This window comes from Ilyonectria robusta (assembly GCF_021365365.1).
Source record: "Ilyonectria robusta strain PMI_751 chromosome Unknown BGZ61scaffold_19, whole genome shotgun sequence".
Lineage (NCBI taxonomy): Eukaryota > Fungi > Ascomycota > Sordariomycetes > Hypocreales > Nectriaceae > Ilyonectria > Ilyonectria robusta.
The window spans coordinates 627,701-648,578 of NW_025764453.1; the positions used below are offsets into that span (position 1 = coordinate 627,701).

General features: G+C 54.3%; 9 protein-coding genes across 9 annotated transcripts; 5 read left to right on the forward strand and 4 right to left on the reverse strand.

Annotated features, from left to right (window-relative positions):
* Window positions 1-518: 518 nt before the first annotated feature.
* On the reverse strand, window positions 519-1,583 carry BGZ61DRAFT_496798 (ribosomal protein L14-domain-containing protein; the record flags this gene model as incomplete). The annotated part of the gene is made up of 3 exons (XM_046251062.1): window positions 519-833; window positions 890-1,030; window positions 1,557-1,583. The coding sequence occupies 3 exons, from the start codon at window positions 1,581-1,583 to the stop codon at window positions 519-521; spliced, it is 483 nt and encodes a 160-aa protein (XP_046100428.1).
* A 1,337-nt stretch (window positions 1,584-2,920) lies between these two features.
* BGZ61DRAFT_508385 (uncharacterized protein) lies at window positions 2,921-4,573 on the forward strand. The gene is made up of 2 exons (XM_046251954.1): window positions 2,921-4,059; window positions 4,117-4,573. Exons 1-2 carry the CDS (start codon window positions 3,022-3,024, stop codon window positions 4,435-4,437), a joined length of 1,359 nt encoding a protein of 452 aa, XP_046100429.1. The 5' UTR covers window positions 2,921-3,021; the 3' UTR covers window positions 4,438-4,573.
* A 176-nt stretch (window positions 4,574-4,749) lies between these two features.
* Window positions 4,750-5,626, forward strand: BGZ61DRAFT_426663 (thioredoxin-like protein). The gene is made up of 3 exons (XM_046243682.1): window positions 4,750-4,850; window positions 4,911-5,207; window positions 5,267-5,626. Exons 1-3 carry the CDS (start codon window positions 4,839-4,841, stop codon window positions 5,345-5,347), a joined length of 390 nt encoding a protein of 129 aa, XP_046100430.1. The 5' UTR covers window positions 4,750-4,838; the 3' UTR covers window positions 5,348-5,626.
* Window positions 5,627-6,432: 806 nt separating this feature from the next.
* On the forward strand, window positions 6,433-7,562 carry BGZ61DRAFT_289701 (uncharacterized protein; the record flags this gene model as incomplete). The annotated part of the gene is made up of 2 exons (XM_046238559.1): window positions 6,433-7,213; window positions 7,264-7,562. Coding segments are annotated over 2 exons (1,080 nt in total), but the record flags the coding sequence as incomplete, so codon positions are not given.
* A 92-nt stretch (window positions 7,563-7,654) lies between these two features.
* BGZ61DRAFT_591126 (uncharacterized protein) lies at window positions 7,655-11,845 on the forward strand. The gene is made up of 2 exons (XM_046256671.1): window positions 7,655-8,968; window positions 9,029-11,845. The coding sequence occupies exons 1-2, from the start codon at window positions 8,040-8,042 to the stop codon at window positions 11,442-11,444; spliced, it is 3,345 nt and encodes a 1,114-aa protein (XP_046100432.1). The 5' UTR covers window positions 7,655-8,039; the 3' UTR covers window positions 11,445-11,845.
* BGZ61DRAFT_75076 (uncharacterized protein) lies at window positions 11,545-12,078 on the reverse strand. The gene has a single exon (XM_046257047.1). It carries the CDS (start codon window positions 11,934-11,936, stop codon window positions 11,646-11,648), a length of 291 nt encoding a protein of 96 aa, XP_046100433.1. The 5' UTR covers window positions 11,937-12,078; the 3' UTR covers window positions 11,545-11,645.
* Window positions 11,846-12,866, reverse strand: BGZ61DRAFT_457647 (thioredoxin-like protein). The gene is made up of 3 exons (XM_046246672.1): window positions 12,626-12,866; window positions 12,363-12,469; window positions 11,846-12,263 (listed from the first exon to the last, which is right to left on the reverse strand). Exons 1-3 carry the CDS (start codon window positions 12,709-12,711, stop codon window positions 12,178-12,180), a joined length of 279 nt encoding a protein of 92 aa, XP_046100434.1. The 5' UTR covers window positions 12,712-12,866; the 3' UTR covers window positions 11,846-12,177.
* Window positions 12,867-13,040: 174 nt separating this feature from the next.
* BGZ61DRAFT_457652 (uncharacterized protein) lies at window positions 13,041-14,580 on the forward strand. The gene is made up of 6 exons (XM_046246673.1): window positions 13,041-13,119; window positions 13,180-13,291; window positions 13,400-13,657; window positions 13,720-13,735; window positions 13,881-14,017; window positions 14,078-14,580. Exons 3-6 carry the CDS (start codon window positions 13,425-13,427, stop codon window positions 14,229-14,231), a joined length of 540 nt encoding a protein of 179 aa, XP_046100435.1. The 5' UTR covers window positions 13,041-13,119; window positions 13,180-13,291; window positions 13,400-13,424; the 3' UTR covers window positions 14,232-14,580.
* Window positions 14,581-15,127: 547 nt separating this feature from the next.
* BGZ61DRAFT_75147 (CNH domain-containing protein) lies at window positions 15,128-20,869 on the reverse strand. The gene is made up of 3 exons (XM_046257048.1): window positions 17,005-20,869; window positions 16,300-16,956; window positions 15,128-16,247 (listed from the first exon to the last, which is right to left on the reverse strand). The coding sequence occupies exons 1-3, from the start codon at window positions 20,590-20,592 to the stop codon at window positions 15,267-15,269; spliced, it is 5,226 nt and encodes a 1,741-aa protein (XP_046100436.1). The 5' UTR covers window positions 20,593-20,869; the 3' UTR covers window positions 15,128-15,266.
* Window positions 20,870-20,878: the final 9 nt, after the last annotated feature.

Sequence of the window (20,878 nt, forward strand, 5' to 3'; positions counted from 1 at the left end):
GGGTCAAAATGACAGCTGCGTACTCACATTTTTGTTGGTCCCACGTACTCTGTTTGCTGCCGGGTATCAATCGTCGTCGTCGTCGTTGTGTGATTCTTAACCGCACAGCGAAATTCTAGGGCTTGGTGGGATGGAAACTAAACTCCATTAGGTAATCAAGATTTCTGGACATCCGGAGTCTGGGGGATCAACGACGCAACTCATATGCAGGGCGCCGGGGATTGGATAGAGCAAGTTCATAGCTTCGGCGGGTATTTGTTTGTATTTTGGCTACACTTCACAACGATCCATAGTTTTTTGATGCTCCTCATGCTTTGAATTCAACCTGATCTCAGGAAACCCGTATTGACCCCGTCCATCTGGGCGATGAAATGTGACATACAGCCTTCCAGAACTGGAGCAAAAGAGAATCCAGCAGCTTCTATGCCGCCGTGACGCATTTCCTTGTCCTGTTCCATGCCTCTCGATCTATTCCCGGCCTGCAAAGCACCTCCTTGACTCCAACGTTAAGAACCCATTTATGCGGAGGCCTTGATCTTGGCAAGAGCCTTGCGCTCCTCGAATCGTCGCTGCTTCTTGAGTCGGAGAACCTTGAAGCGGTCGAAGTCGGTAAGACCCTTCCTTCGCTCAATCTGGTCGCGCTTCTTGGCCCAGTTGGTCTCCTCCCACTTGGCGTCGATCTCGGACTCCTCCCAGAGCTTTCGGACGGCACCGGTTCGGGAGCCACGGTTCAGGCCCTCGACGGAGAGAGAGGACAGGAGAACCTTGCTGAGGGGAACGGATTGGCGGGGGACGGCGAGCTTGGGGTTCGAGGAAGGACCGTCAACGAGAACCTGATATCGAGTCAACATACTACGCCCACCAAACTGGAAAGAATGCTGGAACGTACTCGCTTGTGGTCGATGATCTCGACAATCGTGGCCAGGCGGCCGGAGAATGGGTGGTCGCCGTTGATAACGACGACACGGCCAACCTCAACGAGGCGCCAGTTGGAACCCTCAATAACTGCGTCGCCCATTGTGACGGTGATCTAACAGGATCTGGTCAGTCGCGAGATCTAGAGTCGTGTGCAATGATTGTTCAAATGCAACTGCGTTCGAGAGATTCGGGGGTTCATACCAAGTGTCGATATGCTGTCCGGTTAGTTGATGTTACTGGAGCCTACACCTTGCAAACGCCAGAGACTTTTTTGATGGCTCGGCTATCAGCGTGTGCGGACAGAAAATCATCCCGTGCCCTAACTAAAATTCGCGGAACTACATTTTGCCGACTTCCGAGTTCTCGGCGTCGCTAGCTCTGCACGGACCACTCATGCCGGCTGGAGCTTCAAAAGAAAATTCTAGAGCCATCTTCACTTTGAACTGCCACAATCTCTTGCTTAACTGCAAAAGCTTTTCCAGCCGCTCTCTGCGATTCCGACTACATCAAGGTAAGCCATCACTTTTCTTCACAGTTTGCGAGCACAATGATGAGGTAATTTGCGATTGATTCCACTGGATGGTCCTCTTTCGCCGGAGTGGCTATATCCGGTGGTTACCTGATATTCAATTTCTTACATATTCTGAGCTCCCTTCTTTTATCATGATGTCTTCTAGTTCTGCGCATGCGACACAGTTAGCTGACATTGATTGATAGTGATGTTGGAAAGAATTGCTACATCCTTCCGACACGTGGGCTTGGCTCCTTTCGCGTCGCATCGATGGTGCAACACATCGCGATCGGGCGTCGGGAGACCAGACACGCGCAGGGTGGGATCAGTCGCTGGTGAAGGCTGTGTATATATATTCGGGAGCCTGTTGCTCTCCCTATTTAATTCAATACGATTCCATGCTCATTCAACCACTGTGTCCCGTCTGACTCGACAACGTGATGTTCATTGAAATTTGACGCGCGCACGCCCATGCCTCCCGTGCCCACTAATTGCTTGTCCAGAGCTGATTCCTGAGTCTTGGAGCATCGGGCCACCGCATGGACGGGATTAATACGACCAGCCACCTCGGCGGCTTTTCGACCCTTGCATCCAAGCTGTGGCTAGTACAGGGTAGGACCGCTACCATGTCTTCAAGTCGAGTTGAGCTTGTTGAACTGTACGTTATGAAAAGAAAGATAAGTAATTACTTTAAACAACAAATATGCCGGTTTTCTGGTCATCAGTCGGAGATGTTGGCTCGTTATGGTTCTTATAAACAATATTGTTCCGTCCGTTCAACTGTTCTTGACCACGTTGTCGATTCCAATTGCACGCCGCAAACCATGGCCACACGAAAACAAACCGTTGAGTCCTTGGCGGGGCATGGCAACACAACCACCGGGGCCAACCCGTAAGCTGCATCGATTGAGACACCGCTACAAGTTTGCAAAGAGGGGCCGTCTCTGATTGATCAATGGGTTGTGAATCAGGCCAGGCGGCCCTGCAGCTGCTGCACATCAAGCGGCAAGTGTTTGGCAGGACCTGACGCGGCCTTCACCGTTTCCATGCACATGAAGTGAGGGACCAGCGTTGGACAATGCCTGACAACCGGGATGAACACTCCATAATTAGTAGTGGACTCACGCCCGAGTGTTGTTCTCGGATTCGGGTTCTTATCCCCTTTGTCCCAGCATTACGCATCAAAGAATAGCGCGATGGGGAGTGGCCAGCAAACAAGTCATTACCGTGGCGGTTGGTCGAGGCTCGCCCAATTCAAGGGTCCGTTCTCCGTATTTGCCGTAAAGACGGGCTTATTACAGGGGGACGTTCCGCAGCCAGTGCTGGAGGCATGCGTTGCACCTCTGGCTCGGGACCCTTGTTTGGAGCCCCGGTAGGCTGGGATATCACCGCCAGTGGGGCGTTTGCGACTTTAGCGGTTGTCCAGGCTTCCGCATTTAGATTTGGTGGAGGAAGCCGACAATCTCTGCCAATGTCTTGAATAATAGGGGGGCCTAGTTAGTTGGTACAAGAAACTGTGAAAGTACTCTCGTCAACGCAGGTTCTGGTTCCTTTTTCTGGTTCCTTCACCTCATCCTGCAGCCACCCTCGTCATGGAAAGCCACCTCGTATTCGACGCGGGACTCACACCGGCAGACCGCGTCGTCCTGGATTGTCTTGCCGACGACGTGAGAGCGTACACCAAGTCTCAAGAGGCCAGCGGAACCAGCACCGGCACGGATACTGCTGGAAATGAGAACGGCTCCGTCAACCTGTCAAATGCCGGCGGCACAGCTACGCTGCTGAGCCGAGCGCGCCCTCAGCTGCACGACGACACCGATAGTGTGGATGCTCTCAAAGCCAAGAACGATCCCGACCACGCCGATTTTGAGCCCACCGTCTTCTGTTCCTATGACTTGAGCTCACTGAAGCTCCCGTTGCCCATTGAGAAATATGTCTTCCAGCCCTATGTGTCATGGGCTCGCAAGGCTGTTCGTCATGAGACAGACGTGGTGATGCTCACGCACCTCATCCTCTATGCCACCACCTCAATCCCCAGCATCCTGTACCTCTTCTACAACTTCACATACGTCCACGCCATTTTCCATGTTGTGATGCAGTTCTACTACATGGGCACTTACACGTTGATGATGCATCAGCACATTCACATGAGAGGCATCCTGCACAAGAGGTTTTCTCTCATCGACAAAGTGTTCCCATTCATCCTCGATCCTATGATGGGCCATACCTGGAATACCTACTACTACCACCATGTCAAGCATCATCACATTGAGGGCAACGGACCCGACGACTTATCATCGACCATGAGATATCAGCGTGACGATATCATTGATTTCGCTCACTATGTCGGTCGCTTCTTTTTCTTCGTCTGGGCCGATCTTCCCTTGTACTTCTTGCGCAAGAACCGAAAGGTCATGGCTGCTCAGGCTGCAGCTTCCGAGTTTGGGACATACGGCTTCTACTACGTGGCAAGCCGAATTGATGGCCGAGCGACCATCTTCGCATACATGATGCCTCTTCTCCTGCTTCGCCTCGGCTTGATGGTGGGAAACTGGGGTCAACACGCCTTTGTTGACGTGGAGCAACCGGACTCGGACTTCCGATCCAGCATTACGCTTATTGATGTCGCGGTATGTTATTTTAAGTTAAGACCTCGCTGAGACAAAGACTAACCGTGGTAAATGCAGAGCAACCGATTCTGTTACAACGACGGCTATCACACATCTCATCACTTGAACCCATTGAGACATTGGCGAGATCACCCGGTGTCTTTCCTGCAGCAGAAGCACATCTACGCTAAGGAGTGCGCACTGGTGTTCCACAACATCGACTACTTGATGGTCACATTCAGACTCATGATCAAGGATTATGAGACGCTGGCCAAGTGCATGGTCCCCTTGGGCGATCAAATCCAACTCACGATGGAGGGAAGAATTGAGCTATTGAAGAAGCTCACGCGGAAGTTCACGGATGAACAGATCAAGGAGAAGTACCCGCCTAAGAAATAGAACGGGACCGCTGTGCTTGGCCGGCTTGGCCTGATCCTGACCTCAAAAAGGTGAATGCAATTGGAGCATCGCGTGCATATAGAATAGCATCAGAAAGGAGTTGAGGCTGCTAAAATATTTATTGACGTTGTTATCCAATTGGTTTCTCTGTAAACATTGCGCAACCCTAACCGAACGTCCGATGTGAGTGAAGTTTACGATGTTCGGTCGTGGTGGGGTGGACAGGCTCTGCACGGACCACTCGGAATACCGAGCCATTAAGTCATCACTCGGCGTGACGCAGGTTCACGAAGCTATCCCGAATTGGAGCCATCCGACGTCAATCTCTCCCACCTTAAGTACATCGCCCTTCCCGCAAAGTTTGCCTTACAAACAGCTTTGCTCTTCACCAGTCGCCCAAGATGTTCGGCTTTGTAAGTACCTCCAGCCCGCCGCTGGCGCTTTGAACCCGCTATTGCTCACGCCCCAGGCAGCGCAAAACCCTCGATATTGTCACGCTATTTCACAAGGCTAGCTCTCCTGCCTCGGTGCGAGTGGCCGGCGTCCTTCAGAAGGCCTCTGCCAGGGCGACAGCTGGCGCCAAAACGACCTCCGCCCGCGAGCAGTTCGACCTGAACATCACCGAGGACCCCCCGACAGAAGACCAAGTGAAGACGATCCTTGGCTACGTCGGCCCCAGCGGCATTGCCAGCGTCATCAAGGGCGCCAAGGACGAGAAGGATGCCCTGAGGAAGTTCAAGGAGAGCAATGGGAACTTCATACAACCGGTGGTACGTTCACTTCTCCTACGTGGATCTGGCGTAGACGATAATACTAACGGGTACTTTAGGTTGTGGATTGGAGCAATGGCAAGGCAATCGCTGGCGATAACGAGTCGGAGATCCTGAAGCTTCTGAATGCCGAGAAGTAAGGGCCCTGTTTGTTTCAATGTACGAAAAAGCTATTAGATCCCCTGTTTATGTATAACGAAAATCTCGCCTTCACCGAAATTGGCGCTTGCACGAATACCTGTGGGCTATTGCCGTTTGTTGTGTCGGAACTTTGCACGGCCATCGCACGGCCGTTGCAAGGCGGAAGGCTGCAGTGTTGTGAATCAGCTAGCCCGATACTGTGATGGCAGCCTAAGATTCAGTGACCGACTGCATGTCGGTAGGATAGGCGCAGCAGTAGTAAGATTTTGTCACTCCCGTGGCTTGAGAATTCCCACTGCTAAGAGGCCCAAGTGAAGTGTGCGGAGAGCATCGCAAACATATTCATACGGAGTAAGACGGGAGGCGGCGGGAAACAACAGCAAGCACCCTTCCCTCTCCACACCGATTGCTCTTTCCGCTCATTGTTCACGGAACAGACTTCGCCACAGCATTCACCGACGTTTGACAACCCGATTTCTCCTTTTCTCTCCTCACATCGCATCATCCTTAATCTCTGTGAGTACCCCGGCAGCCAAACGCGGGGCGAAGCGCATTCGGAAGCGCCTGGCAACGGATTTCAGTCACCTCTGCCAGCTGGCCAGCTGGCAACGCCTGTTCAGCAGCCACTTGTGCGCAGCTGTCAGTGCTTGCAGGCTGCCGCCATTCGTTAAATACCTAAGGTACTGCCTCTCGCTCTTCTACATATTCTCTCAGGTTTTCATCTTTCTTTATTCTTGTTTGTATCAAGGATCTTGGACACCAACCTCCACCTCATCACCACATCTCCTCCCCAACCGACCTCTGATCACATAACTCTTGTTGTTGTTTGATAAAGACCGACTGAGCGCGCGCCCTGGTAAATAACCTCCTGCGAAGGTAAGCTTGCTTTTTCTTGATTATTCGAAGTCCCCCGGTCCTGGTGGCTTTCGTATTGTTCCTAGCAAGTGCTTCGACTTCGCCCCCCTTCTGAGCGCAACGCGACTCACGAGATTTCTCGAAGAAACAAGCGCTTCACTTCCTCCAAAATAAATACTGACCGCGGCTAGTGATCACCATGGCTCCGCCCCTACCTAAGATGGGGGGCCCGCCATCGGTGGTACATTCGGTTGCCTTCTCCAGGATTTTCGCAACTGACTGCCCGCCAAATCAACAAGCTGTCTTCACCAAATTCTACCCAAATGGCTTGCCGTGGGTCTACAAGATGCTTCAAACCCCTGGGCCCCGCGGTGTCGCGGAAACATACCTCGAAGACTACCTTCCTGTCGGATTCTACACGAACCCAAAGGCCGGTGCTCGTGCCATCTTTTCCACCATCGATGGGAAGGACCCGTTCCGCAGCGTGCAACACCTACTGCCGCAGCGTCGAATCCACCTCTGGAACAAAGATGAGATCCAGTCGGTGTGTAACTCCATCCGCGCGATCTACTGGGAACACATGAGGGGGATGCGCGAGCCGAAGTGTTGGGATGATCTCTGGACATATTTCGATTCCTGGGATCTCTACCACTACGGAGCCATGAATCTCTGGAACTTGGTAAACACCCTCTTCGACGAGAACAAAATAATTTTCAAAGACATCGCCAAGGAAACCGCCCTGCACGTTGGCTACTGGGCTGACGCGTGGATCGCGAGAGAAGCAAACAAGATCAAACTTGCTCAGTGGAACGGATCTCAAGTGATCCCTCTTTTGACCGATGAAGATTGGAAGTCCCTTGGGAATGTTCACGATGACACTCTCCCAGTCATTTCGAGTGCTCTCAAACACAGGAGAACCTTGCTTCTTGCACCCGACAACGGTGTTGAACAGCAGAAGCCCAACGACCTCATGTCATCTTGCCAGAATAACAGCCTTGAGAACTGGCTAGGTATGTTTGAACCACAACGAGTTTGGTTTCAGTAACTAACATTTCCATAGCTGGAGAAAAGATATTTCAACACAATGGCCTGCCTTCTCCTCCGCATGCCGAGTCCCACCCTTGTTCCCCGGTGTCCAAAAATGCGCCCGCCCCTGTCCTTGTGCAGAATGGGAACCACTACTTTCTCTACCCGGAACCTGTGAGACAGCCACACCCACAGCAAGCTCGGGCCCCGACAGAGGCTGTCAGAGCCCTGCAGCAGTCTGTTGCAGCGGCTGGAGCTCCTCCGAAGTTGAACACACGTGGAACCGCTCCCAACTCGAACACAACTGGATTCGTCATTGCAAACGGTAGTAGTAGAGCTCTGCCGCTCAACATCTCTGGCCACACCGGCAATACCAATGGTCTCCAGAACACGGTCCCAAGAAACACCGAGAAAAAGAGTAAGAAGAAAAAGCAACAGCCTCCTCCTGCGTTGAATCTTTCTCTCCCACCGCGGCCCCCATCGAGCGGGCCACGTGCGAGTACACCTCTGGGGGTAGACAACAATGTCGGCCCTGGGTTTACCAACGCACCTGAAGAGTATGGCCCTTTCACACCGACCAAGATTAATAGGGGGAGTCAGGAGAATCCACGATCTCCTGACGGAGGCTCCCAAATGATGATCACAAAGTCACTTCCTCCGTCAGTCATCATGGGTTACTCGGAGCTCGCAATCAACTCGAGAGCTACAAGTGATGACTCTCAACTTCTCAACAGAGTGCCCGCCGGACTCTCTCTCCCCATCTCGCCTAACCGAACAGCTGCATAGGAATCAGCTCCGGTGAAGCTGGTCATGGCGCCGGAGGAGGCCCAAGGCCTATCTGCCGAACCTACGATGCAGAAGGGATATGATCAGCAAGACGTGCCGAATCACACCCAGGAAACTCACGAGCTGCCCCCACTTCAGTTCCCCATGGCTTCTCAGCCCTTGCCCCATAACCAGAGAACCCCATTGCCTCTACCAAGTGCCCCGACAAACATCGGTGGAGAGGAACAGGTGCGAGCGCAGCCGGTGAATGATCATCCCATGGCTTACGCACCCCATCTAGTCGGGTCCATGGTTCAGAATGCATATAACCAACCTGCCACTATCCAGCCGAACACTATTAACCTAGACTGTCAACCACAGGTCGCCCATGTGCCACCCCGATCACAACCTCTCCACATGGGCAGGACGGGAAGTATCTCTGCTACATCGCAAGTTGACCGAATGGAACGAAATGGACCAGGGTGGCCCAACAACCATGGCTATTCTCGAAATGAGGACTTCAATGCCGTTCCACCAACCCCTAACCGCAGTGTCAGTCATCGAAATGGGTCTCGCAGCGTTAGGGGCAATCGCCGAGGCGGTTATAACCAACGAAACGTGACTATCCACAACACTCAACCCAGTCAAGGTGATCAAAGACCCGCACACAACAAACGAGATGGGACACCATACGCCGTTAATACATGGCGTCGCCAAAGTGTTGGCCACCAGGCCAAACCTCCTACCTGTCGCAACTCTAGATCGCCCCACGGCAGCATGGAGTACGTCCACTGCACCTGCGAGGATTGCAATCAGAGGAACTGCACTGTTCATGTCGCCGTTCAAGGAAACATCGTGAATCCGCAGGTTCTAGACATTCAGACCCGCATCAAGTTTGGGCTGGGTGAACGTTTCGGTATTGTTGTCGATGTTTTTCCTCTTGCCTCAAAGGATCCCACGAACTTCCTCGCCCGGTAGGTTTCTTCAAACAGCTTAAGGCTCAATAATTGGTACTAACAAGATGGAACGTATAGATTCTCGCATGAGCAATCCGTCGTTGAAGCCCTTGCAACTGGCGGTGCAGACATGCCTGAGAGAGGAATCTCGGTGCTTATCTCGCCCTCGATGCGATCGAAATGGATGAATCGACCTCGGGAAGGTGTGATACCTACAAACAGAGGCCGAGAACTGGCGATTCAGCAATCTGCATACCCATCTTCGCCTCTCGAGTCTCCCATTGCGACCAACCAACCGCTTCCCTTGGCCTATCCGAATACTGCTGGTATCCCCCAAGTCGCAAATTTCACGCAGCACCATGGGGCACCCATGCACCTACCCAACACTCAAATTGTTCATGCGGGATTTCAAGCCCAGCCCTACTTCTCTGCTGGACACATTGCTCATCCAGGTTTCACCAGGCAATTCTTTCCTAACCAGACGCCCTACGCTGGGCAACATTCGTCCAACTACGATCAAGCACAGCAACAAGGACGGCGAAGAGGCTCTTCATACCGTGAAACTCCTTCTGCACCTCGGGCTGCTCTCTCGAAGAGAATCGAGGCGCCTCAACCCAAACTCGCAGCTACTGAGGTTCCAAATGAGTCCAAGGGCAGAAAGAAGTATGACAACAAGACCGTGCAAGCCAAAGACGGCGACTCTGCTGGAGTGAGGCCTGCCGAGCCTGTGGCAAGCGCAAGTGACGCCTCAGTCACTCCCAATAAAGCAGAAACAAGCCATGTTGACCACGACACAACGAAGACTGGCAAGGGTGATGACGACCAGGCTGAGCCAGTAGATGACACCTCCGAGAAGGCATCTCCCACTCTGGCAGCCGATCCAGTTCCTGAACCTTGTGATCAGGGCCAAACTGGTCATTCTCGAGTGCCAAGCATATTCACTGAGGAGGAGATCAAAGAGCGGAAGAAAGCATGGGCTAGAATCTCTATGCCAATCGGTCCTCGAAAGACGAAGGCAGTTTCAACAAATGCAAATGAGACAGCGGAAACCGCAAGTGGTGCCCTAAAAATTTCAATGGACAGCAAGGTTGGGAATAGCACTTCTGTATCGGAAAGATCGTCACCGGTTCAATCATCCGGCCATACACCAGAGCCATATGAAGAGACAACAATGAAGCCTCCTCCTTTCAAACCAACCAAGGGTCCCAGTGGGAACCACCCCAAGCACAGACGAGGTGCTTCAGGAAGAAATTCTCGCCAGAGCGACCGGTCGGGCCCGGATTCTTCCCTTAGCACACCGACCTCCCCCCATCTCCCTCTGGTTACTACTAAGCCTTCTGAGTTGCACCTCGCTCACCAAGGTGGGAATAACAGCAACCAGGCCGGAGAAGCTCCACGAAAGAACAAGAACAAGGGTAAGAACAAGAAGAAGAAATCACAGCAAACATCAACGACACCCGGCGCCCCTGCTACACCGCAAGCTGGCCCTTCGAAGGAAACATCGCCTCACCAGGGACGCACACGTGCACCTCAGCAACGACGCCCAGCTAGTCCCGTCTCCCAAGAGACATCCCCGCAGAACATGACATCCCAAGTTCCTCGACGAGGCTCTCTTTCACCCGCCAAGCGCCCTCGCGAAGAAAACATTCAGCAATGTCGCTCCACTTCCCCGAAGCGCAACAAGCAAGATGGCGACGAAGACCCGGCACAATCTATCCGGTCTTCTACTCACACCATGGAAGAGACACGCGGTCGACTAGGATACAGGGCGGGTGCAGGTGGCTCACTCCGCATCAAGAAACCGCGCAAGGCCCGGCCGCTGGTGACAGAGCCCTCTGTTGCAGAGCAGCATCTTGACACACAAGTAGCACCTCCTTCATCTGATTTCGCATTTGAATGCTCGAGCATGGCTCAGAATCATGCCACAACAAATGTGTCTGATGACGCCGATCAAGGGAACTCTGTTGTGCTCTCCGTACAAAGCCAACTGAACCCAAAGGCAAAGGACTTCCAGTCACCATCCCGCCTTCCGAACGAAGAGAAGTCCAACAATGCGGACGCCAACGTGACTTCTGACAATGCTCAGGAGATATCGCCCTCTGGACTTGAGAAGGCTAACAACGAGATCGAGACGGCGCCCCCACAGGAGTTAGCGACGACAGAGGAAAAAGATGAGAAGCTTCTTGCTGACGAACTCGCACCTGGAACTTCCGCTCCCGCTGGGACTAAGAAACCGTCTAAGAGCCAAAAGCGCGACAAAGGCAAGAACAGAGTCGCGCCAACTGAGGAAAAGGGCACACCAGCTGAGAAAGGGGCGTCAGAGCCACACACCCCAAATCGAGCTCTGACGGCGAAGAAAGCTGGTCTTGACAAGGAAGACTGGCCATCCTTGCCTCCACCTCGTGATCGTGCTGCGTCCAAATCGAGTACACCGTCGTTGTGGGGAGCGAAGAAGACTGGTGGCAGTGGGCAGGGCTCGCCTGTCAACAAGTAGCGTTGAACAATGGAAGAGGTAGGATACTCGACGGGTTGATATCGCATGAAAGATGACGCACTGGTTTTGAATTTGGCTTGGGATACTAATAGGAGGACTGCCGATGATAAGGGGAGCCTTGACAATACTCGACACTTGGGTTGTTCAAGTTAGGGAAGGGACACTTTCTGGCTTTTTTTTTCACTTCCTTCTTTTCAGGGCCTACCACTTGGTGATGGAACAACACAGTTTGCTATTGGTTCTTGCTTGGCATGATGTTTGGGGTGGCTGACATTTGGATGGGAGGGAGTGGTCGGACATCCGCGGGAGGAACGACAAAACCAAAAACAAAAAAGGGTGTGGGGATGGATGAGGCTGGTTGGCAGCGGGTGATAGATCTGTAGCGAAAGACGAAAGTCGTGTGTTTGATTGTTGTAAGATGTTCTTGCAAAACCTGATGATGATGATGATGCTGGGATCATGCGAGACTTTGAGTAAATGTGCGCCTCTCATGCGTTAAAGGGTCTTAGGTGCATCCATCCAAAACTGTGGGATCGATGGTGACCAGTCTAATTGATACCCCTGGTATTCTCACTCGGCGCATTGTGTGCTGTAAAGCTGGGCTAGCGAAACGGAAGCGTCGTGATGCTTGGTGGTGGTACAATGCTTGATTTTTCACCCCATATATACATGGCCGTCGTAAACCGATCCGGCAACTCTATTCCATTCCAATTTCTCTTTCCCCATGTCACGCTCATTGTTGGACCAAGCCGGTAACGGTATCCTCGATCTGCTTATCAGTCAGGCCCTCGAGGGAGTGGGACTTTTCGGTTCCGCGCTCTGTATGACGAGAGGGTCAGTTGATTGGGCCTGCTGGGAGCTTTGGTGGTATGGGGGTTCCCGCGGGCGGAAGGAGAGGAGGAGGAAGGGATTACGCACCGTATCGGGCGTAGATCTTGGGCTGGGTGCCAGCGGCCTCGCGGATGAGGATGGGAATGCTGGGGTTGTTGCGCTTCATGGTTGGGTAGGCCCTGGTGATGAATGATCTGAGGAGAGACGAGGTTGTCAGCGTGGTGCTTCGGGGTCCAATGGCTTCTGCAGCAATCAATTGAGTGTATTGCCATGGTTGGCAGCCCAATCATCGGTCCGTTCGTTCGTCCGTCGGTCGTCATGGGGAGTTCGTGGGGTGGTTCCAAACGTACCGAACAGCCGCGCTCTGCTCCGAGGACTGGCAGAAGAGGAAGCGGACCTCGCGCAGGCCCTTGCTGAAGGCGTACTTGCTCGACATGGTGGGCGCGGGCGTGTTTCTCGTCGTGTGTGATCGGCGGGCGTTGGGGAGCGAAGGAGAGCGGAATAGGTCGAGGGAGCGTTTGTTGCTAATTGCGGGCTTGTGGTTGGCAAGCTTTCCCGCAATTGAGTGAGGCTCTAATCGGAATAACTGACGGGCGGCGCATCGACGGGCGCACGTGCATAAAAGTTGCGGTTATGCAAGTTATGCACACTACCCAACTCATCCTCCGGTGCCGGGTTTGTGGGGTACGTACTCGGACGTGTTGAGCACCCGTGGCGGCTTAACTCCGGCGTCCCGTCTTCCGCTTTCCGCTCCTTCCCCCAAAACTTTTGCCCATTCTTACGTATTTTACAGGTTCACGCTAGAGCCACAGCGCTGCAAAGCCCGCTGAACAAGTGCTGTAAGGTACGTACCCCGGTACCCGTACCTGCACATTTCGGACCTCAGTCACCGACCTGCCGAGAGGGATTCCCCCCCAACACAACTTCTTTCTCCGAGACGAAGACGACTCACGACGAGACGAACAACTTCGCGTCCTCAAAGCCCTGCTCCTTTGCAATTCTCTCCTAGACCGAACGTACGTTTGCACCCGCTGTTTTCCCCGTCACCCCGTCCAATTCCGGAATCCGATCCTGCCCGTTTGTCGCAAGCCAACGCCCGCTAACATTTGTCCACATCCTCCCAGAGCGAGAAGTCGCATCGATCCCGGAATGGCCTCCTCCGCCGCAAGCACCGTCCTCCGCGCCGCCCGGCCGGCATTCCGCCCGGCCGCCTTTGGCGCGCCGGCTCGCCAGGCCTTCCGCCCGCAGGGCCAGGGCTTCGCGCAGCGCTTCCAGCAGGGCGGCCGCCGCTGGCAGAGCTCCGACGGCGCCCAGCAGCAGCAAGAGGGCTGGTTCAAGCGCATGTGGGAGAGCGAGATTGGCTTCAAGACGGTGCACTTCTGGTGAGCTCCCCCGGCCTTCTGCCTTGTCTGGAGTTCGGCTAGCTAACGGATTCTGTTTCCAGGGCTCCTGTGATGAAGGTTCGTCGTCCTCCGTCCCAACTCACGCGCGCACACAAAACTTGCTTCAATTCCATCTATATCCTCCCTCTGGCCCTCCAAACTGGAATATCACGGAGCACCGAACAGAACAACAGGATATTTGTGCTAACCTGAAATCTCACAGTGGGCTCTCGTCATTGCCGGCATCTCCGACTTCACGCGGCCCGCCGAGAACCTCTCCTTCACCCAGAACTTCGCCCTGACCTGCACCGGCTTTATCTGGACCCGCTGGTGTCTCATCATCAAGCCCAAGAACATCCTGTGCGTCCCCGTGCCCTCTTTTGTTATCTCGTTGAGCGTCCACTAATGTCCTCGTGTTAGTCTCGCCACCGTCAACTTCTTCCTCGGAATCGTCGGTCTGGTCCAAATCTCCCGAATCCTCGCCTACGAGTCCAAGCAGAAGAAGACCGCTGCCGGTGTTGTCGCGGATATCAAGCAGGATGTCAAGGAGACCATCAAGGAGGTCAAGGCCTAAACTCGATACACTTGCGGCTTTACACGCCTCTTTCCCCCCTCTGGATCCCATTCCATGCCGAGTTGCTCGGCTGGGTTGAAGGCCATGCAAACTACCACAGGAACCGGGTGCGATGTTTGGTCTTGTTCTTTGATAGTCTCCGGCAGTGGTTCCATGTAACGCAGAGCATGTGTCTATGTGTGGCCGTCTCACAGGGCGCCTAAGGACTGCCCAGGCTCAATGGGAACAATCCGTGGGAGTGAGCTCTGGGCGTGTTACTTTTCTATTCGGTTTTTTAGACGACTATGCGCAACTGGACAGGATAGGTTTAACGGGTAGAGCTATACAATATATTGGTTTCGTCCGTCAAGCCGGGACTTTTTCCTTGTGATCATGTTTGTGTGTATTTGCTTGTCTATCTGTATCACGCCAAGTCCTCAACATGCCAACTTCCCGCTCGACTCTGACTCAACAAATACATCCACCTCGGCAAACACCCATCGACGTCATCGCAACTGGGAGCTTATCTTATACAGTTCCAGAAAGTATTTGTATATATGTAATCAAGATCATCTTTCATTTCATCTCAAAACGGCTTCATCTCCCCTGCTTGTGTCTCCCACACATGTGTATCATTTCATTATGCATCCATCCATATGACACCCGCTCCTCTCCCATTTCGTCAACCACGAAACGCCGCATACAAAACCGTCTTCTCCTAGCTACAATCCAAACCTCGAGTCCGTTTTCCCCAACATCGCCATGGATATCAACTTGATGAGGGAAACCCCTTCCTCCTTTGCTCCCCATTGATCTAAGGGATGGGAATAAGAGAAAGAGAAAGAGAAAGAATGCAAAGGCAAATATACAAGTGCTGAAGCAGCCTTTCCCAGGCTCTTACAGCGTAAGAAAAAAAAGAGAAAAAACATCATGTCAGTCCCACCAAAGACGTAATCCCGTTCAATCACTACCCTTTCCAGCCGCACGCCATGTCTCGTCACCATCCCGTGCACCTTGACGTTTTATTCGTTGGTCTCATTACCAGTGCTTCCTCGTCTACTTCTCCGTGTGCCCGTCGTTCAGAAGCATCTCCAGGATGATCTGTCGGCCTGGAATCTCCGGGTGGCACATGGCAATCTTGACGGTCCCCTTGGAACCCTCACTGCCGCTCGATGACTGTATGAAACCGTTGCTGTGCTGCTGTGGGTTCAGTGAGCTCCCACCCGTGGGACCTCGGACGCCGTAGTCGAGCACGCGTACATCCCGGCCCGCGACAATCTGTCGCAAACGTCCATTCTCCGCGTTTCGGACCTCCACATAGTCCTCGTTGAAGAGCAGCAGATATTGGCCGTACATGGTCGCTCCCCGCGCCTTCTTCTGCTTGCCCGTGTACTCCATGATGAGTGTGCGGCTGACGTCTCCGTGCTTGTCCACATACACGGCGCAGTCCTCGTAGGTGCAAATAAATTCGTTTTCGTTGAGCCTGAACATTCCCAGAGGCCTCTGGTCTCGAATGCGACTGGCAATGTTGGCGATTGCTGGTGCCTTCAGGTCCGGGATAGACATCGGCTGCTTCTTATCCAGAGTGAGCATCTCAATTCCCTTGGCTGTTGAGACAGCGATGTAGGTCTGGAACAAGCTGAGCGAGTAGCACTCCGTGGGGAAGAAGAACTCGTCAAAATCGCGGAAAGTCTCTGTGTTGCCACCACCCGGCCGTCGTCCACCAAAGAGTCGTGACTTCTTCTCGTTAGACTTGTGGAAGATCGGCTCGAGCACCTTGAACGAGGTGTGCAAGTTCTCCTTGCGCTTGTAGAAAAGCAACATTCGATCCTTCATCTTAGCCGTGGCAAAGTACGTTACGTCCTTGGCAAGTCTCTGAGGTGCTCGTCGGGGATTATCGTTGAGAGGAGCAGCAAACTCAGACACAGGCGCGACCACATCCAATGGATATGAGACGAGAGCCTTGTCAGCGACGACCACGCAGACCGAGAATTCTTCCAGCACAGCAATTTGCGTCACTCTGTTAGCTTGAACGGTCTGGAGTAATGTGTGTTAGCTGGGGTCAACGGATTAAGAAGTAGGAGCGTACTCTTTGCCATCCTCGGGGATTTCCCGGATCGGTGATGTAGATGCCGTAGTCTGTGCCGATAGCAATCACAGACTTGCCAAAGGCCGTGAAGCCAGCGGCACAGTTCACCTGAGCCCTGCACACCGGGGCAACTCCCTGGGCTGGGCCAAGGACGGCCTCGAGCTCCCCAATAGCTCGGTCAAGCGGCGTACCCTTGACGGGAACACCAGCCGACCTCGCGTACATAGACGCAACATCGTAATGGAACGAGGCATCGGCGAGAACGCGAAGTCGGAACGGCTCAGCATTCTGGGAGAAGAGTGCCTTGGCGTGCCTGGTCTTGGTCTCGATAATCTTGTTGCACCAGTCGGCACGATCCCTCGCCGATGAGGCGTAGAGAGTGTAAACCTCATGGCCAAGGTGTTTAACCTTGAATGGATACAAGATCTTGCCCTCGGCGTCATTAGTGTTCGTCGGCGTGAGATGTGATGAACCCATGGAGGAACTCGTTGCAACATGGTCCAAGCCAGGTCGACCGTTGTTACTCGTCACCTTGTTAAGTTGGGTGCCTGATGTGTTGGCGGTGGCGGCTCGGCCAAGAGGGGCAGTGATACCCTTCTGTTTCTGGATTGCCTCGTCATTCATGCTCTCCAGGAACATCAGAGGCATAGGAATGGGCTACAGCAAGTCAGTATACGTTGTTTAGTAAAACACCAGAGCACACACCTCTTTGGAAACATCAAACTTCTTCTCGCCCTTGCCGTCTTTGGGAATAACAGCCTTGGCCAGGATGAAGTAGTGGTCGAAGAGCAGTGCATGCGTATCGACCCATCGTACACCCTTGGAGCCCATTCTCTGGAGTTCGCCCTGGAAAATCAGCTCTCGGCCCAGATGATCGAGGTTCAGGACCGAGTGGAAGCCCGGTCTCAAGACGAGCATTCTGTTCAGGTCCATCATCTCGACTCGCTTGTTCATCTCTGCCACCTTGGCATCACATTCCAGCGTAACAATCTTAATTTCCCCAATGGCCTTGACAAGGTTGACCTTCTCCTCGCTATCCCCAATCATTTTGTGCTCGACGCTCTCCAGGAGGAGGATATAACGCTGGAGACGCTGCAGGGGCGTGATCAGGTAATGGGTCCAGTCCTGCTTCGAGGTGACCTTGTGCCTTTGCATCTCTTCCAAGAATCGCTTGAAAAGAATATTGCGTTCTGCCTCTCTTCGGATCATGTACACAGCGCGTGGGTACGCGGCGGCATACTCAATGTAAATTGACTTGGCCTTGCGAATCCACTCTCGGAACACGTCACTGAATCCAGTGATCCAAGGACCCTGCTCTCCTTGTCGATATTTCAGTTGGGCTAGCAGATGGTCCTTGTTGATATCTTGAACCGTGTCGAGCTTTCCAAAAACGGCCTCCAGGAACTTGTCTCTCTTGTCAGGCTTGAGAACAGGCGGGTGCATAACCCGCAGCTGATCACGGTAGTACCTGCGAAAGATGTCAAGCTGCTTGATGTAGTTCTCTTCACCAGTGACGATCTCGTGGAGAATGTTCTGGCGCTCAACTTCCTTCTTTGGCTTCGCCTCCCAGTCTTCCTTCTTCAACTTGTAGAAGACATGCCATTCATCTGCAGGCTTGGCATCCTGAGGCATCAGGTCTTCAAGGTCAACCTTCTTGACGGTTCGGGTACAGTGGTACGAGTAGCATCGGCCAGAAATCTCGATCTCGTGTAGTTTGGGCGCATAGCATCCTGAGCCGGTCAGTTGCCATAACACTCCGGAGATGTGGCCATCTCCAAATTTAACCCATTCTTCCTCAGGCATGAGAACGCCCTGCTCGAGCATGAGAGACACGACTCGGTTACTGAGGACCTCAGCATCTGCCACATTCATCATGGGAATCTTGCCAATGAAGAGGTTGATGAGGGCCTCTTCGATGGTCTTGGTCTTGAGGTCCAATTCACCCTCTCCCATGTCTCGAACCCAGGCTTCGATGCCGCTGAGAGCCCATGGCTCGGCGCACCTCCGGAAGTCAGCCGCGTTCAGCTTGGAGGGCACGAACTTCTTCTTCCGACCACTGGGCAGGGTGATGCCATCAAAGGCTGCTATCGAGGCATTGCTACCGGTGTCATAGTCGGACAAGGGGCCCTGGGTTGACAGATGCTGGTTTTGTCGACCCATCCTCCTCCGCTCATCTGCAGCGTCAGTTCTCGAACGTGCGGGCGCTTGCACAACGGGAGTGTGGGAGTGTCCAGATAAGGATATCGATCGCTCGGGCTGTAGGGTGGAGGGAGCTGCGGAGCTGTAATATGCCTCCGGGGTATCGGGTTGGCCAGGTCGCGAATCCATACTTCGTGAGTGCGAGTGGTATCCTGGACGGGTGTTGGTTTGGACTGAGAGCATTGAGCTGCTATCGGAGCCAGGGGCCGGCGGGAGAGCTGGAAGAGGTCGGTTTGAGAGTCCCGGATGGTAGAAGAGGTCTCCGTAGTCGTCTTTGCTGGGAGACTCGGTGCCACTTTGTTGCGAGTGTAGCGATGCACCCTCGTCGCCCTCGTCGTAGCTTAGGCGGTGGATATTGGGCGGCTGCAACCCCCCTGTTCCGCCATAATCCATCTCCACAGTCTTGAAGGCCTGAACACTCTCAGTGTGCTGGTAGCCGGGGTTGAACTGTCCAGGGGTGGGCAGCGGGCGAGCAGTCTCATGGCCAGACGAGCCAGGAGGGGATCCGACCTGGTCTCCGTATGTCAGGTTACCAGCGTATCCGCCACTGAGCATTCCCAGGTCCACCATTCCGCCAAAGCCGTCGCTGTCGCTACTGGGGGCCTGTTCTTCGGGGGGGGGAGGCAGTGGGTTCGAGACGACTGGCATGTCGGTGTAACCAAAGGCATTGCTGCTGAACCGTCGGTCCTCCAGCTCCGCCTGCTGCATTGCCAAGACTCCGGCCGTCCCCTCGGGGTCGTCGTCGTCGTCGTCCGATTCGTAATTGGTACGGGTTCGACCCGAAGTTGATCGGCTCGCGGGGGCGGCAATCGTCGTGGCGCCGGAATCGAACCGCTGTAATTGTCGGAGGTCATCGTCGGCGTATTGGCCGTTGGACGTGGGCTCGGGTAGTTGACGATATCGTTGGTTGGAACCGCCCAGCTCCGCCTCAATATCCTGCATTATGCTTTCTTGGGTGACGTGCTCGTCGTTGTAGTCATCTTGAGTGCGGCGGCCAGTCGAGTTCCACTGCGACTCATCAGGCAAGTTGACCCCGGGTCGGCTCGGCAGCGGTGCGTTGGTCGGGTGCCTCTGCAGTCCCGGGGATCCCTGTGGCCGAGGAGATGTCATAGGAGAGGTTTGCGAATTCGAGCGAGATGACCTGTTGTAGAGCGAGTTGTGGTCGTTGGCAGCGTAGTAAGGGCCGACAGGCATCTGGGGCTCGGTGGGATAAGGCGCCGACGAGCCGGCTCCATTCGATGCGGTGGTCGAATACTGGCTGTATGATTGATCGTACCCCATGGATTGCGACTGGGAAACGGGAAGGGGTGGGCTATGGAGAGGCTGCTCGAAGCCGTGAGACATGGCCGGAGAGGGGGAGGCGGAGGACTGCGCATAAGTACTCGTCGAGTAGGTGGAGTTGGTGGACTGGCCATAAGCGGCAGAGCTCTGCGAAGCTGAAACCAAGGAGGCGCTGTTGTTGTAGCCCTGGCCGTAGTTGTTGTAGCCTGCATGATGTGTCGGGTGTCGCTGTGGAACGGCGGCAGTGCCCGCATACAGGGCAGGATTGTAAGCCTGTGGGGTGAAGGCAGCCTGGGGCGAGGGATTGTAAGAGCTGGCAGAGGAGGCAAAGCGAGTCGGAGGCTGGTGGTGGTAGGGGACGGTATTCGTGGATTGCGAGCGCTGGAAGTTGCTTGAGGGCTGGGCGAAGCTCTGGGGGTTGTATGAGTGGGAAGGTGTAGGAGGGGAGGGATCCTGGAACTGATGCTGGTAGCCCGACAGTGCGCCGGAGCCGTACGAGGGTCGGCCGGCCGATGAATGCGACCCGGCCGGGTTCCCTAAGAAGAGCTCATCCTCGCCGGCGGGCGGGGCATTGAAGGCGGGAGCGCGCTCGGGCGGAGGTTGTTCGTAGTATGCGGCATCGTCCCCGCCAGTGAAGCTGGCACGTCGGCCGGGGTCGTAGGCGGGCTGCTGGTGGTGATCGAGCTGCTGCTGCTGATGCTGCTGCTGCTGCTGGTAATCCTGGTACTCCTGGCCGCGGCTGTGGCCGGCGATGGGGTACTGCACGGGAGGCACATGGCCGTACCGTCGTTGATCGTCACCGCGGAAAGACATGGCGACGGTAGCGACAGCAGTGGTTGTGAAGAGCGATGGCGGATGGCGCGGAGATGGAGGGGGTTGCGCTGCGCGGGAGACAAGTCAGAGCCGCTGCGGCCTGGCGGGTCGGGCGTTCACCACGGCTTAGATGGCAGGCGAAGGGCAGCGCAGGCGGATCGCATTGAGGGGCATTCGAATGAAGATTTCGAAGCGGGAGAAAAAAAAAAGAGGAGGCCGTCGTCGGTCAGCGGGTGGCGCGCGGGTCGAGGGGACGAGGGACGAGGGACGAGGGTCGAGGCGACGA